This window comes from Phaethon aethereus, assembly GCF_964289735.1.
Source record: "Phaethon aethereus genome assembly, chromosome: 20".
NCBI classification, from domain to species: domain Eukaryota; kingdom Metazoa; phylum Chordata; class Aves; order Phaethontiformes; family Phaethontidae; genus Phaethon; species Phaethon aethereus.
Window position 1 is genome coordinate 2,768,966 of NC_138596.1, and position 17,761 is coordinate 2,786,726.

The following is a 17,761-nucleotide window of genomic DNA, read 5'->3' on the forward strand; positions in this document are numbered from 1 at the left end:
AATAAATTATTTTTACATCCCCAAGCTGCTTCTATTTTACATGCTCTTTGCGTAAGTATTGAGCAGGGATTTACAGAAAGCGAATGCATAAAACCTGCCTATTTACTGTCTCCCAGATTAAAGCGAGTCAAACCTATTTCTGAGACTTGGAAAAATTTTAATTTCTTCTGGGATTTTTATTATGACTGTAACCTCTGCTACCTGTCCATGTTTCAGCAGGCAGCAAGAGTTGATGTCCAATCCAGAGAAAACTTGCAGTATCTCTGGTCTAATCTGAGAGCAGGAAATCCAGTCGTTTGTAGGAGATGACTTCCTCTCTGTTCCCGCTAGTCCAGTTGTGAATACTAACAAGTCTCAGACTGTGCAGATGAAAATTGGGTAGAGAGTAATGCCCTTAGCTCAACTGCATTGTTTGGTTAAACCAGACGGACACACTGAGCCTGCTGAATTTTACAATCCTGAAAACAAGCTTTTGGAGAATAAACTGGGTAGTCTTCGTTGTTTTGTTAGTGGGCTTTTTCTAGCAAACACTGCAGTCCTGTCACTCATCATCAGTGTCACTGCAAAAAATGCATTTAATGTGGCTGTTACCAGTTTCTGTTTGCAAGAATACACGATTGCCACTCAGTGGGTACGATTTAATTCTCATTCATGGTCTTGACCTCGTTGGTGTCCAGTAAAGGTGATGTGGATCAACTTCCTGCTGAATAGACATGTCACTGAAAACCTAGGAAAAACAGAGCTCCCTGAAATGCTTCCATCTGGAATATTGTAACAGCCTATGTTTGTTTAGGCGTACGAGATGGTATCAGTCATTACTGCAAGGTTCATAAAATCCATCTCAGCCTCTCAAACCAGCTATCAGTCTTCCTTCTGCCTGTAGCTATTTAGAAGCTATTCTGTGCTTGACTGTAGTTTTTAAAAAAATAATAATTTAAAGCAAGGCCCCCAGTGAGATGCTAGAAACAATAATACTGATGACGATGATAATAAAATAATGTCTTCCATTAGCAATGTCCTTCAAAGGGAGATTCCTTTATTTTCTACAGATAAACATGCTGCAAACATACAGACGTGTTTTAGTCTTTAGGGAAATAGAAATAAAGGAGCTTAAAGAAAGCCAGCAAATTTGTCATCAAAATTTACCAGCCCCAGGTGTAAAATCTACTTATTCAATAGAAATAGCCCATAAATAGCAGCAAAGAGATTGTGTTTTTACATTCTCAGCAACAGAAGGGTGGCTGAGACGCCCAGAATTTCACACTACTGTTTGAAAAAGCAAACAGCATTTGCAAAGCAATCAAAGTTATTACCTCCCAAAGTGTCAGGAGGAGGAAGGCATATTTGCATTGTCTGCTTGTCAGTCGAAGGGCTGATGTGCCGTGGGGGTATGTGCTGTGTAGCCAACCTGTTGGCTCCTTGCTTGGTTATTTTTATGAATATTGAGTTGGTGGGTGTGGGACAGGGGATGGGATTATCTGCCAGCACAGATCTGTATGTGCATGGGGTGCACTGTATAGCCTTATGTTTCTGTTTGTCATTGACTCTGCTCTTTCTTTGTCTTCTTCTCGCTGGAATCTCTCTCTAGGAGTTTCATGGGGTAATATGTTATTCCTGTCTCTCGCTGCACTGTTATGCCTGTCAAACGTGTGTACACACACTTGCCACTGTGGAAACGAACCATGTTACACCCATTGCATTGACTCCTTTGTCCCTTTATTACTCATTATTCAGTGAAATGTATTTTTCCTCAACAGTCCTCATTCATCCTAATTTTCTTTAAGCAGAGGATAAAAGCAGACTAGAAAGCCAAGTAGACCAGAGAGTCTTGACCAGGATCAGAGACTACAAGCAGATATATTTGTATCCAAAATATTTGAGGGGACAACTTAGTGGGTACGTTGTTAATGCGTGAGTTGCAATTGATGAAAATCTTAATAACTAGGTTTAAAGAAGCAGTTTTATTCACATTCAGGGCATTGCACATCTAAACTGCATTAGCTCCAGGCATAATTTTGCGTAGTCTGGGCAATGCGACCCAGCCGGGATTCGGGCCGTCGGCCTCTGAGAATGGAGAAAAGTCTTTGACATGAAAACAGAGTGAAGAGAGATTGTTGAGAGGTTGGCAGGGCAATTTGTAAAGAAGGAGGTAGCAAAAGTTGCATTTAACCACCTGCAAGGAGGCTGCAGTGTTGTTGTCGGTGCCGTACAGCGCAGCTTTGCTTCGGGGGTGGAGGGGAAGGCAGAGCCGCGCCGTCCCACGCGGCAGCTCCGAGCGGGCAGGAGCTCGGGTGGGCTCCTCCGCAGCAGGTAACCCTGAGACGCAACGAGAAGGATGGAAGGAAAGGCCTTTGTGGTCCAGGAAATTGGGTACCCGTTTCTTTCTTCTGCCTCGGGAACCAGATCATTCAGGCCCTGGAAGAGGGTGGCTTTGTGCTCGGGCATGGTTGCGTGACCTCATTTACTCTCCGGTAGAGGAATTCACTTTCTGCCCTGGGGATTTCAGGCAATTGCAGAAGGCAGCGACTCCACCCTCCTCCGAATATTTGATGTCATGGCTCTAAGAGGCCCATGTTACATGAAATCAGAGCTGCTGGCAGGAGCTGCAGAAACAAGAAGCTTCCATTTTAAGGAACTGTTAATTTTTTAAAGGATCTTTTATTTATTAAAGGAAAAAAGGCCACGCAAAGATCTTTTAAAATATTTTAAATGTTTTAAATAAATGAGCAACAAACTGCCCCAGAAAAAACAGAACTAGCCTAATGCAACTGGAATTGACCTAATGCAGTATTATTTTTCTTGTGGTGGTGGGTTGTTTTTTTTTTTTAAGTCACTGGGCTTCTGTTTGCTGCCTGTCTTTAACCCGCTTGCTCTTCTGTAGCTCTTTTGAATTTTGTAGCTGTTATTCTGCAGTTGCCTAAGATCTTATCCTTCCATACCAATTTATTTTTGTTGTGAGAAATATTCAGGTCAAATGTGTGCTTGCATACACTTTTTGACTGAATTCTAGATCTACCTGGACCTTTTATTTTGTGGGACATGTGGCTTTATATTAGAGTGGTGTGAAAAACAATATTGGCAGAGAGGGTTCTTAAAAACACAGAAAACAACCCTTAAGGTTTTATTTGGCAGGCTGCAATAGTTGCAGAAGATCCATTTAATTAAAATGCAATTTGTATCCCTCTAGTTCAGAGCACCAGCCTGTCGAAAAAGCTTTCTCCTAGAGCAGGAGCCTTACTGTGACAAGAAAGAAGTATGATTTTTCAGGATTCTCTAGATGACTTAGAGCATAAATCCCATTAACGTTTAATCGGCTCACGCTCTTTGTTTGCTCAGGTGCCTGAAAGGAAAAAACCCAAACAAATCCAACCCTTGTTAGTGTCCTTCGTTCAGGCGAACGGAATGTTGTAGGACTGCAGCTCTCTGCCCTTCACCTCCAAGCTCGCAGTGCTGTCATCCGCACGCCTCCCCGTGCGAGGGAAAAACAGCTTTTTCTCTCAGAGACCCAGGAGGAAGGATTTGCTCTGCCCCACATACTCACTAGTCCGCAGGAGGTCTGTTTAACCTTCCTAGAAATATGAAGTCTACAGAGATTGTTGCTTCAGGCTTGGAGCCAGCCCTGTGAGACCTGAGCTAGATCCTTCAGAGCCAAAAAGTGTCTCTGTTTGCATCTTGAACTTCCAGGAGACCTTATTAGCACAGTTATTTAGTGCAAATGCATGGCAGCGTAGTAAATAGGTGTTTAGATCTGGAATCAGGAGCACTGGAAGGCACCACGCAGAAATATTCTGTGGTTCTGCTTCTACCCAGGTGAGGACTGTGGAAGCTTGTTAGGTCGGTTGCTACCAGCCAGCGGCTGTGCTGCGAGGCTGCACTGTGTGTGTTAGTCTGCAAACCAGACACATGTCCACAAACGATTGAGAATATAGTTCTGGGCCAAGGTATCCCACCTTTTTTTTTTTTTTCCCCTCCTACTGCCCCAACAACCTGTCCCTTAGGCCTTTCACCTGGGCTCTTCCCTCACCTCTACTTTCCTCAGCTCCTACTTCTTCATCCCCTTCTGCCTTGCCTTCCTCACTCAGTTAAACACCAAACAGCTGGGAGACGTGGAGCAACCCAAATGGTTTCCTTGGCCTTCCAGAGTGGAGAAGGAGCATCAGGGGCAGCCAAGGTGATGGGCATGTGCCGGGTGACCCTCAGCCATGGGGATGAGCCAGCTGGCCCAGCCAGGTGGTGTCTCCTTCCCAGTCACCTATTTCCCCTTCCGTTGGTGAAGCAGTTGGTGATTTGAAAGCAACTGTGCAAAGCCAAACATGGGCCAGCTCTTCAGTTAATCTAAGACCTAAAGAGAAAGCCAGTAAAAGCTATGTTGGCAGTATCTGCTTCATCCAGACCAGATTAAGGGATCTCTGATGAGAATCAAAAATTATTTCTTCTAAATGTAGATAGTTCTTCTGTGGCATTAAATCAGTCCTGTAACTCCATGAGCTCAACCACCTGGATTTACAGCCATGCCAGCAGTCAGGATCCATCTGTGGCTGATTAAAATGGCCCTAAAGCAGCCCTGACGGGAGGAGATAGGGAGAGAACAGGTAAATCTTCATCCTGTTCCCTCTCTCATGCATTTCTATTAAATCATGTGCAAAGGCAACTTAACGTTTGATGTACAAGTGATTGGGCCACGGCCCTCTCAAAATTCCTTGTGTCTCACTGCTTATACATTTCAGGACAACTGCAGTGACTGGTAATTAGAGAAAGACCAGAGATGAGACAGGAATGTGTGTTTCTAGGTTGCAGATTCCAGTCAGGTGTTAGTGTTGAGTAGTACAGTATTAGTATTGAGTTGTTAGTCTTTTAGAAGTGGACAGATTGTAAAAAGACACCTTCCAGGGCTGAGCAAGGTCAACCAGCCACAAAACAGGGTGGCTTCTTCCCCGCTCGGTGCTTCTCCTTTAGCATAATGCATAGGGCCGGCTGCTAGCAGGGTGTGCGGGCAGCTTTGCAGACCGCTACCTGCCCACACCTCTCGTGGCTCTCTCGGGTTACTTGTGTCTCCGTTGCTTTTCCTGTTGGAGAAGAGAAGTGTTTATTAAACTGGAAGAGCATAGAATAGGTATATCAGCATCCGCTCAACATGTTATTCATTCACACCTGTCTTACTTCAGTACAGTCTCAGATCCAAACCTGTAGTCATGAATAAAAGTCCGTTAAAGACTTTCATCCCATTTTTCACTTCATACAAAATGAAGGGGAGTGTCGTTGTTTTGCTGTCGGGTTGGAAGAAAATGTAACTCTGTCTCGGAGGGGGGGGGAATAATTATTTTTTATTTATTTATTTTGTAAGTGCACGAGGAAAGGAACTCTATCCTTCCCCTAAAAAAAACACTCAATGGTAACAAGAGGAATGATCTCAAGTCTCGCACACGGTTTTAACAAAAACTAAAACCAAAATGTGACTTGCAGCACCTGCATGCGTAAGTGGGAAGTTGCCTTAGTGCTGTTCCAGGCATGTAATATGCCGTCATATTACATGTTCCCGCATGGGTTTGGTAGCATGTTTTCCTAGAGACACCCAAGGATGAGGGTATGGAGAGCAGGAGAGCGGCTCCGGTCCCCAGGAGAGCTCTGTCCCTCACCGCGAAGGCCCCGGTTCCCTCTGGACACTGCCTGCTTGTCGAGACGCACCGTCCCTGCCAGAGAAGTGCACGAAGCACCCAGGGAAACGCTCTCCTGCCTCGCCCAGGTGCCTGGGAGGAAGGAGAGCCAAGTGTGACTTTCCCACTTCTCCTGCCCGGGGCTGGGTGAACGTGCTGAGCTGCCTCTCCTGGAGGCTGCAGCCAAGGTGTGCTGCTGCCTCGGCTTCTGAGCATCGCCTGGGCAGGGAGCTGGGGCAGGAAGGTCACCGGTCCTGGGCGATGCTCGGTGAGTAGCTGGGAGGTGAACAAAGGCTGGAGAGCACGGGGGGCTGAACGTTGCAAGGACCACGTCCTGCCCACGGTGTCCTCCTGTGCAGTGGTTAACACCTCTCAAGCGGGCATTCCTCCGCAGCCCTCGCTAGTACCGTCTACGGCCGTGCTGAGGATGGCACCCAAAACCTGTCAAACGAACCCCAAACCACCAAAAAAAAAACCCCGCAAACCAAAAACCCATTGAGTGTCATCTATATGTCTTCTAGTTAGTGACCTGAGGACCAAACCGGTCCCTCTGTCGTTCTTGTGCCTTTTATCCCTTGCAGAGGAACCAAAGGCAAGGACATCAACACAATCAAGTCGCTGCGAGTTCTGCGGGTCCTAAGACCACTGAAGACCATTAAGCGTCTGCCAAAACTAAAGGTTAGAGAATAACCACAAATCTTTCCTTCTCTGGGGGGCTGCAAGCGATCTGAGTGGGAGCTGATGGGGTAAACTTAATCCGAGTTATTTCTGTTCCTTTTATTTTGTTGCAATTCATCTCTGCCAGATTTATAAAAGCAGCTGTGCAGATGGTTAGCAAATATCAAACACTTGTTTCTTTTGCAAACATTGTGTGTAATATTATGAATTAGTGTGAATCCACATTAAAATCAAACTTCTAAAAACAAGAAAAGAAAAAAACGCAAGTAAATTACAGTTCCTAAGTGTGATGCTCCTAGAAATAATATAATATAGGAGAAAATAGGTTTTGGAGTGTTTGACTTTCCCTAGAGAACTTAATATGAATATTGCAAGATTTTCTTCAGTCTGTCTAAAGAGAAATGTCATTGCTGTTTGAGGACTTCTAATCTGTTCATCTTTTCTATTAAAGAATATATAGTGCAGGTTTTATAGCCTTTCATCTTTCTTTCATCTCTAGAATACTGAGTTACAAAGTGAAATAAATGTAATGGCCTATGGTGACTTATTCAACACCATTTCAAGAAGTCTTTGAGATACAGCCAGTCCCTGGAAGCACAGAATGGAAGGAGTTACATAATTAAGTAATTTCTGAGTTTTGAGAACTCTGGAATAACTATTGTAAAACACCTTCATGTGGCATCGCTGCTTGCAGGTTCTTTTCTGTGAGAGATGGGGAGAAAGCGATGGGTGCTTTTGGAATGATAAAACAATGTCTGACAATTCCTGTTTTCACACAGTGGCACATAAAAATCAGGGTTAGCCACGTTACAGATTTGCTTTCATCCTTACCCACAATTCATGCTTAAATTGTTTTGATTTTATGTATTTTTCTACATACTAAATTTACTTCGAAAGGTAAGGAAGAGTAATGTGAACACTGTAGAAAATGGTCTTTATTTGCTTAGAAATTTGAAGTGCACAGCTCTTAGGTCATAAAACAGCCAACACAAGCTCAGTCCAACAGCAGGATGCTGAATGCTTGCTCTTTATTGAATGTCTTCCTTATTTTCAAGCCATTTTACAGAGTAATTTTACCACTTCTAAAGAAGTATTCAGAAATCTTTATGTGAAGCAGAAGTCATATTCACATGGTTTGTGCTCAGAATTCTTTTTTTTTTTTTCTTTTGGATGTGGTCTTGTATGTAACAATCGGCACGATTAATGCGGTGATTAGAGATATTTCCAGTGTTTTAATTCAGGATTTCTGGGTTGCATCAGGAGTTTAATTTTGTGAATTATTCAATTCCATTCAGAGAAACAGGAACAGTATTGTACAAACCCTACGCTTGGACAGTATGACTGCTCAATTTCTATTATTATGGTGAATTTCTCAGACTAAAATTAAACTGGAAATTATTTGTAACAATGAGTCAGTGACTAATAACCAAATAATAAATGTATTTGAGAAGTTCTTTGCAGGGAGTTCAAAAGTGACATATGCTGACTAGATTAGTCACACTTAATTTTGATAGACAGTTCATTAGAAAAATATTATTCAAAGCATTTGGTTGTTTTGTATCTGGTATATATTCCTTATTATTCAAACAGTTCAAATAATGGTCGATGAGTAACATATTTAATGAGTTTTTCCCTATCTACCTGGAATAAATTAAACACGAGTACATTTTTCATTTTATAAATGGCCATGGAAATATTTCCTTAGGACTAATATTTATCTCGATGAGCTGTGATTGTCTTTATAAATTTTAGAGGCAGCACCAGAAAATTCGGTGGCACAGCCAAACTCGCCAAGAAAGCAGGAGTTGTAGGAAGCCAGCGTTATTCCTCACAGCTGGAGTACAGCTCTTCGTCAAAGCCTTGGCATACGAGTCCATGAAACCACGCGTGGGTTGTAGGCTGGGTAACCGCTCCCAGGCGTGGTTAGAAGTTAGATGCCAAGACGTCAGATGCACTTTTCTGTTCTCTCGACCCCTTAACCTTGTTCCCCTCCGTCTGCAGGCTGTCTTTGACTGCGTGGTGAATTCTCTGAAGAACGTCCTCAATATCCTCATAGTTTACATGCTCTTCATGTTCATTTTTGCCGTCATTGCTGTGCAGCTCTTTAAAGGCAGATTTTTCTACTGCACCGATGAGTCGAAGGAGCTGGAGAAGGACTGCAGGTACGGCTGGGGGCAGGGGCTGCAGGGGGGAGCCCGACTTTCCTCCGGCAGTAGCAGCAGCTCCCCTGACTGTCCCAAAGCTGCACCGGTCAGGTGTCTGCTGAGCTCGATGAGCCTCCTGTAAGTAAGAGCACAATTACCCTCGAGGTGAATTTTCCCTTTTACTGTTTTAGTAGCTGCATCACTCCTGGCTCCGAGCTAGCAAACGCTTACCCAAATGCTTAATGACACAGGGGAGCAGGCTTCTGTCCTGGGGAGAGCTGGGTGTGATTTTAAGGTAAAACATTTTTGAAGGGATGGCGTAACTATTCTTTCTACCTGCTACCTTGATTCTTAGGGCTCGTATGAATTAGAAAAACATAATGAATAAATAATCAGAAGTGAGTGAGTCGGAAGTTAAAGAGCTCCTAATTAGCTAGAAAAGGGGACAGTGTTTGAATCTCTTAAAAGCCCTGCCACGCTTTGTCCCTTGCGCAGACTGTCGAGGTGTGTCACTCACTGCAATGAGCATCTTTCTCGCTTGCCTTTTCTCTTGGCACCCAGACCGGGTCCTCGGCGCTGTGCCGGTCTGCCCGCGTTACCCTGCAAGCGCAGGGCAGGTCCCTGGCAGGACCGCGCGCACGCGGCAGCTGCGGCGGCTGGTGCTGCCGTCCTTCCTTGCAGTAGAGCAAGGAATATATGACGGAAAGAAATGTGAAATTACAGCAAAGTGTAAGCTGGAGGGGAGCTCTCCAGACACCAGGTCCCTCGACCCCTCAGAGCAAGACCCATTTGGGAGTTAGATCCAGCCCTGAAGTAGGAGCCAGAGACTTTTCCCCATCAAGCAGCAGAGTTTTCTGTGGGGTCAGACCATCTGGGGGCCAGCGTGCCCTTAATTATTGGCTTTGCCTAATGAATGAGTGCCCTGATTACAATTAGTTTCATTTCTAGACCTCAGCTCCAGTTCCCATGGCTCAAGATGGCTCAAAAAACCTAGGGGCTGTCTCTTTATTTGTCTTTAATACATAGCACAGTTGGACTTTGTTACTGGGGCTTTTTGATGCTCCTCAGCGAGTCATACGAAATGGCTGATTTAGTTTAATTCTCTCATTTGGTCTGAATCTCTGTTTTTCCTAGGGGTCAATACCTTGATTATGAAAAAAATGAGGTGGAGGCACAGCCCAGGGAATGGAAAAAATACGAGTTCCACTACGACAACGTGCTCTGGGCTCTGCTCACACTCTTCACTGTCTCCACAGGCGAAGGGTGGCCAACGTGAGTACATGGCGCTGGTAGGGTCAGTGATCGCGGAGGTAACGGCAGCTTTCCACGGCTCTGAGGGACATGTAAACAGCAGGTGACCTGTGAAATAAGAATAGCCTTTTATCAGCTAAGCTTTTACTTTCCCTGTGTGTGATTACTGGGTGAATCAGCAGGCAGTGCTCTGAATTTTTCTTGACATTCCTCTGAGCTCGCACAGGGATGCTTAGGCAATTTTCAGTACTTAATAGCTTGCTTGCTTCAGTCTTTTGGACTTGCTCCCCTTTCTCAGGTGTGAAAATGATAATGGAAATGTAAGAAGATGAGGCGTAAAAGTATTGTGACCTCTGCTGAAAGTATGCTGGGTATGAGAGTCCCAAAATTATATTTACTGTTCAGCATATGACTTTATTTTGGCACACTTTTCTGCTGGGACATGTGGAGTATAATTCGTGGTCAGGGTTTCTCCATGTCAGATGTTCCCTGTCCTCCAGTTCAATTATTTCATAAAATAAAGAATAAAATGTACAGCATCAGTCTCCCTTTTCCAGTTTTTCACTGTGTTCCCCTTCTCAGAGATCATCAATACCTTTCTTTTCCCACCTTTACTCCATCCCTGTTGACCAGAGAAGAGAAGCCAGATCTAACTGTATCCTCTCCCCTCGGCCAGGGAGGATAAGTGGATCTGTGTGTAGCAAACCTCCATCATTCTGCAGAATGGTGAAAACAGAAAGGGTTTACCTAAAAATATCCTCAAGGAAAACTTTTTCCCAGCCATAAAGATGGGAGTGAGTTTGACCTGAGCATATGTGAAAAACCCTCTACACGAGTGAAGGCCAGTGAGTGACTATCAGGGTGTCATTGGTGCTTCACACTGATTTCGTTGACTTTTCTTCTCTCTTTGCGCTTGATTGCAGCGTGCTGAAGCACTCGGTGGATGCTACCTACGAGGAACAGGGTCCCAGCCCTGGCTACCGAATGGAAATGTCTATCTTTTACGTGGTGTACTTTGTTGTCTTCCCTTTTTTCTTTGTGAACATCTTTGTGGCGTTAATCATCATCACCTTCCAAGAGCAAGGAGATAAAGTGATGTCAGAGTGCAGCCTTGAGAAAAACGAGGTACCTGCATCTTCTGAATCTGGAGTCAGCACCTGGGGGCTCAGAGTACCTTGATACTGGTGGAAGCCCACTCCTCGTCCCTCCTGTGCCGTAGGGGGTTTTAGAGCAGTCGTTACCTGAGGGTGTGTGGTGCAGAGACCAAACAATTCACAGACTGTCTCAGCTTTTGCACAAAAACAAAACCAGGGAGAGCTCCTGAATGCTTCACGGTAGTAAGCGCTGTCACACGCTCCTGTGGGCCACACCTCCACTTCAAAGTGAAGAGAGATTTGCATGTTAGCTCAAGCATGTAGGTGTGAAAGGAGACAAATCTTTGGCCTTCTAGAGGCCCGTCAGCAGAAAACAAACTGAACTACAATCGCTATGGCTCCCCAGAGGAAAGCTCCTCTCACCAGGCTGGTTTTGTGCCTGGCTGAGATGATGTCCTCCTGACAGCAGCCAAAAGTAGATGCCTTGGGAAGAGTGTAAGACCAGGGCAAGCATGTATGCGGCTTTTTCTTTAATACCCTAGCAAATACCGGCGTTTTCAGCTCAGGAACCTCCTGAATTGCACGTGGTATTTCTTTAGTTAGTGGCATCTCTGTATCTTTCTTCCATGGATGTATCCAGTTTCCTCCTGAACCCGTGCAGGTTTTTAGCATCTGCAACATCCTTCATCTGGGGACACACAGCCTCAATGACCTGTTGCGCAAAGAACCATCTCTCTTCATTTATTCTGAAACTGGAACCTGATGTTTGATGAAAAGAGATGACTTTTTATTCAATTATTAATAGTGCCGTGTTTGTCTATATGAACAAGAAGTCCAAAATAAAGCTGAATATTTAGAGATGCTTTACCCACATTACTTTTCAACTGAGCGGAAAGTATTTTTGCGTAATTTAAGGCTTTGAATTACCTAAATCCAAGATGAGAAAATGCTCCAGAATTAAAACTTCTTGTAGGTAGAAAGCAATTTTTAATGCAGTTTTATACTCATAAACATGTGAACAGAAATAACCAACTAAGGGGGTCTTTGAGAATTCACCCAGTAATATTTGTTGGATAATTTATTGGTTGAGTTCAGTTCACGTTTTATGAAATGTTGTTAGCTGTACGGGTTTTGCTGTGTGTGAGAACGTGCCTCAGTTTCACAGTACTTTTCTTTAAACACAGATGACTTCTTTACCAATCCTCCGGTTTCCATGATTACATATCAGGAGGAATTGGTAGTGTTTTCTGAAGTGAGCCTGTGGATTTAAAACTCCCTTCCCTAAGTGGAAAGGGATCAGGACCTACCAAGAGCTGGGCTGTGACGGAAGGCTGTCTCCTAGGATTGCGGGAGGCTATAGGAGTGTTGTGGGGTTTAGTATTTCAGCAAGTGTCCAAAAGCGATCAGGATTTGGAGATCCCGTGCTGCATTTTACAGAAGTCAGTACTCGCATCGTGTGTGAGAAACACTTAGAAATACCAACCTCCATTAAATGCTCCGCTTGCTCTCCCAGCAATATCCCGACTGAGAGAGACTGCCAGCCCTTCTTTTGTATTCTTTTCATCCCGTTTTTGTTTTGTAGAGGGCCTGCATAGACTTCGCCATAAGTGCCAAGCCGCTGACCCGCTACATGCCTCAGAACAAGCAATCTTTTCAGTACAAGATGTGGAAGTTTGTGGTGTCCCCTCCCTTTGAGTATTTTATCATGGTCATGATTGCGCTCAATACCATTGTCCTAATGATGAAGGTTAGTGGGCTCTTGCCTTTGTTGTTGAATTTTTGTAATTTTGGGCTATCAAATGTGGTGTTTGCTGGAGAGGCTTTGTACTCTCAACTTGAGAGCTGGGGGGGAGATTGGCAGGAGCAACCACCACTTCTCATTTGCCTGATGTCATTATTAGATGCCATGCGGGATTCCTTTGCTCCCCAAAGGGAGGTGGTTTAGCTGTGATGAGATACTGCAAATGGGATTCACCTGCACAAGCGCTGGTTTGGCTCCAGTGGGATGGGAACTGGGCTCCACAGGTCCTGAGCTCCCAGCTCAGCTTGGGCTTCCTGCTGCAGAGCAGGGTCGCTTCTCGGGGCTGTTTGAAACCCAGCCATGCCAGGGAAATTATGCAAATTTGTGGCAGCATCAAGCTTCTGGGACGTGATCCACAGTCCTTAGCAGGAAGAGATGCAGGTGGCTGGATATTGTGGATGAACTTCCCTCCTATCCCTTGCCTAGCGTAGAGTATCTTCACAGTCAAGGGGGCACCTTAGGGTCTGCTGGAACAAAACAGTTCTGCACTTGTCCTCTGGTTTGTAAAATGGCTTTCCTCCCTCCTGGTCCATGCTGTACTTACAGGGAGATGTACACCAGCAACAGTCTCCCAGTCCTGGGAGCTTATCTCCAGCTGCAACATTATGACAGCACATAGACAACAGTGTGCTTCTGGAGTGGCATGAATAACTGTATTGTAACCCCAAGTCTTGCTTAAAGTGAGCACAAAATCCGGCACTAAAGTGAACAGGAATCTTGCAGTCAGGCAAATCAGATGGGAAGTTTTTATTCTGTAAGTGATCTTCCAGTAACAGCCTTTCTTCCATCCTGGTTTAGTTCTATGATGCTCCAGAAGCATATGAAGAAATGTTGAAATGCCTGAATATTGTGTTTACATCCATGTTTTCAATGGAATGTGTGCTGAAGATCATTGCCTTTGGTGTGCTGGTATGTGCCTTCCTCGTTTACTTTCAACTGTTTCCTCTCTACATGAAATGCTTGTATTTCATGATGCGCATTTAAAAACAAAGAAAAAAAGCCTGTGTTGAAAAAAAAAAAAAAAATAACCCCTGGATCCCTCTATCCTCCTTGTGTTTTCCTTTGGCAGAATTATTTCCGAGATGCCTGGAATGTCTTTGATTTTGTAACAGTGTTGGGAAGTATTACTGATATTTTAGTAACAGAGATTGCGGTAAGTACAGTTTGCTCAATTTGCTTCATTAACCAACAAAGCTGTACCCTGTCAAGACATTGCACCTTCTCCCTACCAGCCTCACCCCCAGAGCTGCCCTGGGGCTCATCGTGTGATGATGTCCTTGGGTGACCTAGCAGCCTGTTTCCATTAGCTTTGCTCTTTCTGCGGAGATGAGCACGGCTGTCTGCCCCAAAGACTTGCGTGTAAAAAGCTGCGACGAGAACGACAGTGCTAGTGACTCTGCCAGGAAACGGTCCCTCATTGAGCAAACAACTCTAACCCTGAGCTGTCATTTACCTTTTAATGGAAAAATCCTGTTGAATTTAATAGAGGGAAAAGATCCAAAGGATTAACTGGTGAAGACTGTTTTGTAGCGTGAGGTGCTTTTCAGGGCACACACACGCACATCTGGCCCTTGGGGCTCCTACCCAATCCTGGTCACGGGGCAGAGTGAAGGCGATAAGAGGAGTGAGAAAGGGAGAGGTGATGGGAATGTGGAAACAGCCAGAAACTCATCAGCCTGCACAGTCTGGGTTGGGGGAACACGGTGCATTTCTGTTACATGCACAAAAGCTTTGCAGGGCAATTATTAAAACAAACAAACAACTTTACAATGACTGCTTTCTCCCTGCTAATGAGTCCTGTAGATGACAAGAAGTGTACAAATTTGCCATTAAATTCTAGAGGATTTTTCCATAAGGGCAACAAATGTCTGACTCGAGCCTTGACAGCCTGATATTATCCAGTTTACAAATTGCTCCTCTCCTCTCCCAATGCATGTTTTAGCTGATGATGCTGTATCTGTATGTGATGAATTTGAACTTTACCATAATTTTTTTTTCTCAGTCCCTGGGATTTGCTTATAGATCTGTTTTGGGTGTGCTGAGAACTATGCTCCCCAGACTTCTTTACAGGACATTCAACTGGTGGTGAAGACCATATTATTGGTTCTAACAAAACACACTATTACCTAAACTCTTTGGTAGAAAAAAACCACACAAAACCTCAAAGTTTTACTCCCCGCATGAACGGTGTTCGTTTAAGCGTTGGTGGATCCTATCTTGTAGACTTGGGATTACATGTTGTTTTCGACGCATGGCATACAGCCAGGGTAAAGTTACTCAGATCAAACACAAGGTTTGACTGCCACTCCTCTGGGTGTTCGGGAGATTTACTGCCCCGTGGACAGGTACCGGGAGATTTTCTCCGCTCCCTCTTGCCGTGGGACACGCTTTCTTGCCAGACTCAGGCACCCAAACCTTTGCCTTGGTTTGAAAATCTGTGAGAACACTTGCAAGTCAGCCACAAACAGAGACTGACGCTTCTCTTCCACCCCTCCCTCGGCCACTTTTACCCGGAGGAAACGGCACAGCCAACTCGCACGTGGTAAGGGAGCCTGTGGTCTTTCCAAGATTGGCATCTTCTCCTTCAGGAAGGTGTCTCCTTCCAACACCAAACCCACACGCCTCTTATTAAAACAGTTTGTACAGCTATTTTGGGGGAAGAAAGCAGCCGTCAGTGTTGCCCATTCCCTGCTTGGCAGGTCGTGGTCCCTGCTCCGTTAGCAGGCTGTTGCCTCTCCCTCCAGCTCCCACGGGGGTGGCCCAGCCTCAGCGGGGGTATTCTGGCACCTGGGGACTTGGCTACGGACTGACCAGGTTGGGCTGCGATACCTCCCTGAATTTAAGAGGAAGCCACGGCACGTCTGGGGCTGTATATGCATGTCCCCAGCTTTTTGGAAGCAGTAGCTGTCCCTCGGCACTGCTGGCCGACTATTAGGGGTAGGAGAGTTCGTGCGTAGGCAGAGGTTCCCCACCCCTCTCCTGGTCTTTGGGCTGGAGAGTAAATGTGCTTCCAACACCCTGGTGTGAGCTGGCAGGCTCTGGTGCAGTAACCTCAAGCGTGCTGGGTGCGACGACATCACCCTTCCACTCTGCAGTAATTTCTCTGTTTTCCAGCATCAAAGACAGCAGCAATGTGGGGATGCCTTTGAAGAGTAGCATGAATTACCTCTGAAAACAGTCAGTAAACTCCAAGAGGGTTAGACTCCCAAGCACCTGTACACCTTTCCATTATCCTCCCCGGTGGTAATGGAGAGGCTTTTGGTTTATGAGTAACTAGAGCTGTTAAGTCAAACCTTAGAGAGGACTTTCTGATATAGTTCAACAGCTTCCTCTGGCAGCGTGTCCTATACAAAGCTGCTCACAAACACGTCTTTACTGTAAGAGCCGTATGTCCCCAGCACCACTCCAGCCCCTGACCTCCTGGTCCTCAGTCTCAGCCCCTAGACCCATCTGAGCTCCGCGCTCTCTAAATCTTCCCCTTCCGCAGCGTTTCTGTACAGCCATCACGTCTCCTTTCCACGTGCCTTCCCCTGCAGACAGAGAGTGCCCAGAGGTCCCACCCCAACCTTCTTGCTCGACTTGGTTTTCAAAACTTCTTTCCCACGGCTGCTCTCTGATCTCTCTCCAGCCGTGCCCGTCTGCAGCAGCACGCTCCTCCGCGCTGAACAGCTTTTGTAGCCGCGGGTGGACGCTTCCTTAGGCGCGAGCGGGAATTCGCAGTGCTGCCCCAAAGGTTACGTTTATAACAGAATTGTTAATGGCAGCAAATAGTGGCAGCTTTCGGGATGCCTTGCATGGAGCCGTTCACGCTGCTTCGTCTGGTGACGTGCGGTGGAGGTAGCCTTGTGCCAGGATCCTCACTGCCACCACGCGCCTTCCTGCCCTTCCAGTCCTGAGGACGGGCTGTGGCCCGTAGGGTGGAAAACGAGCAGAAGGATCCAACGCTCTGCCGTTTCGTCGGCTCCGCAGCAGGTTGCAGCACGTGTTGTTCTGACCCACAGCTCACCGGGGGAAACCCAAGGGGTCCCAAGGCTGCCTGGGAAGCGGCACGACGCACGAATACCCCGGAAGAGTTACGCTTTAAACCATCTTTATAATATATAACCGGCTCTCTTGTTAAATGGGAGTTGCACCTAGGTCACTCAAGTATTTCTGGTATTTAGAACCAATTAAAAAATGTAGAAAAGGGCTGAAAAACTTGATGCAGCAGCAGCGAGCATGCTGTTTGCAAAGAGCGGGGACCAAGACGAGGACCGGCGGGTGCCTCGTTCGCAGAGCGCAGATCGGGCGCGTGGCCTCGAGTCCCCCATCCCACCGCCTCTGCCCAAGCACTCCTTGCCCGGGGTATTTCCAGGTGGGGTAGCGCCGTGACTAGGGCTGGGGACGAACCTCGGCTCCGCACGAAACGCCACGGCTGACGCTGAGCCCCGCTTCGGCTTCCTGGCTCGGCGCGTGGCCGGGGGTGCCGCAGCTCTCTGCACCGCCTTAGGGGGCTGAGGGTGACCGAGGAGGAGGAGGAGAGCGGGTCTTTGCTCGTCGTGACGCAGAGCTGCGTCCCCCTCTCCTCCGTTTGCCTTGCACGGCGGCAGCCCCGGACAGGCCGCCGTGGCAGTGGCCGGGGGCAGCTCCCGTCAGCCCCCGCTGCGCGTTCCGCCCCGTTACCCCTGCGCGCCGGAGGGTCCCCCGGGCGGAGGAGCCCGCGACAGCCGCGGCGTGCGCTCGGCTGCCGGTCTGCAGGTGCCCTGGGACGACCACCCGTGAAGCCTTCCGGCTCCCTGTGGAGGGGGGATGCTTTCTGGGTACGGCTTTGAGGTCAGGCTCACAAATAGTTGCAGGAGCACCGCTTTTCTCCATGGCCCTATTTTCCAGCTGTAAGCGTTCTCCCAGGTAAATAAAGCTGCTCGCCTGGGCGGTCAACTCTTGAGAGACTCGACTTCCACCAGCCTCGCTGCATCGGCACTTTTAACCCACTGAAAAGTAAAGATAAAAGGAAAAGAAATGTGTTGGTTAATTGCTTTATTTTAATTTTATAGTCATGTCACATGTAATTTACTTTGTGAATGCAGTGGAATATACTTTTTTTTTTTTTATTTCCTTAGGCAAAAACACGTATGTCAGTTTTTTACCCTCTCAGTAATT

General features: G+C 46.3%; 1 protein-coding gene across 1 annotated transcript in view; it reads left to right on the plus strand.

Annotated features, from left to right (window-relative positions):
* Positions 1 to 17,761, plus strand: part of CACNA1B (calcium voltage-gated channel subunit alpha1 B) — a 300,523-nt gene that overhangs the window by 233,943 nt on the left and 48,819 nt on the right. Inside the window, exons 26-32 of the mRNA XM_082009035.1 lie at positions 6,236 to 6,332; positions 8,334 to 8,494; positions 9,611 to 9,748; positions 10,651 to 10,852; positions 12,404 to 12,568; positions 13,421 to 13,531; positions 13,692 to 13,775. Coding sequence (XP_081865161.1) covers positions 6,236 to 6,332; positions 8,334 to 8,494; positions 9,611 to 9,748; positions 10,651 to 10,852; positions 12,404 to 12,568; positions 13,421 to 13,531; positions 13,692 to 13,775 — 958 coding nt within the window. The remainder of the gene's footprint in view (positions 1 to 6,235; positions 6,333 to 8,333; positions 8,495 to 9,610; positions 9,749 to 10,650; positions 10,853 to 12,403; positions 12,569 to 13,420; positions 13,532 to 13,691; positions 13,776 to 17,761) is intronic.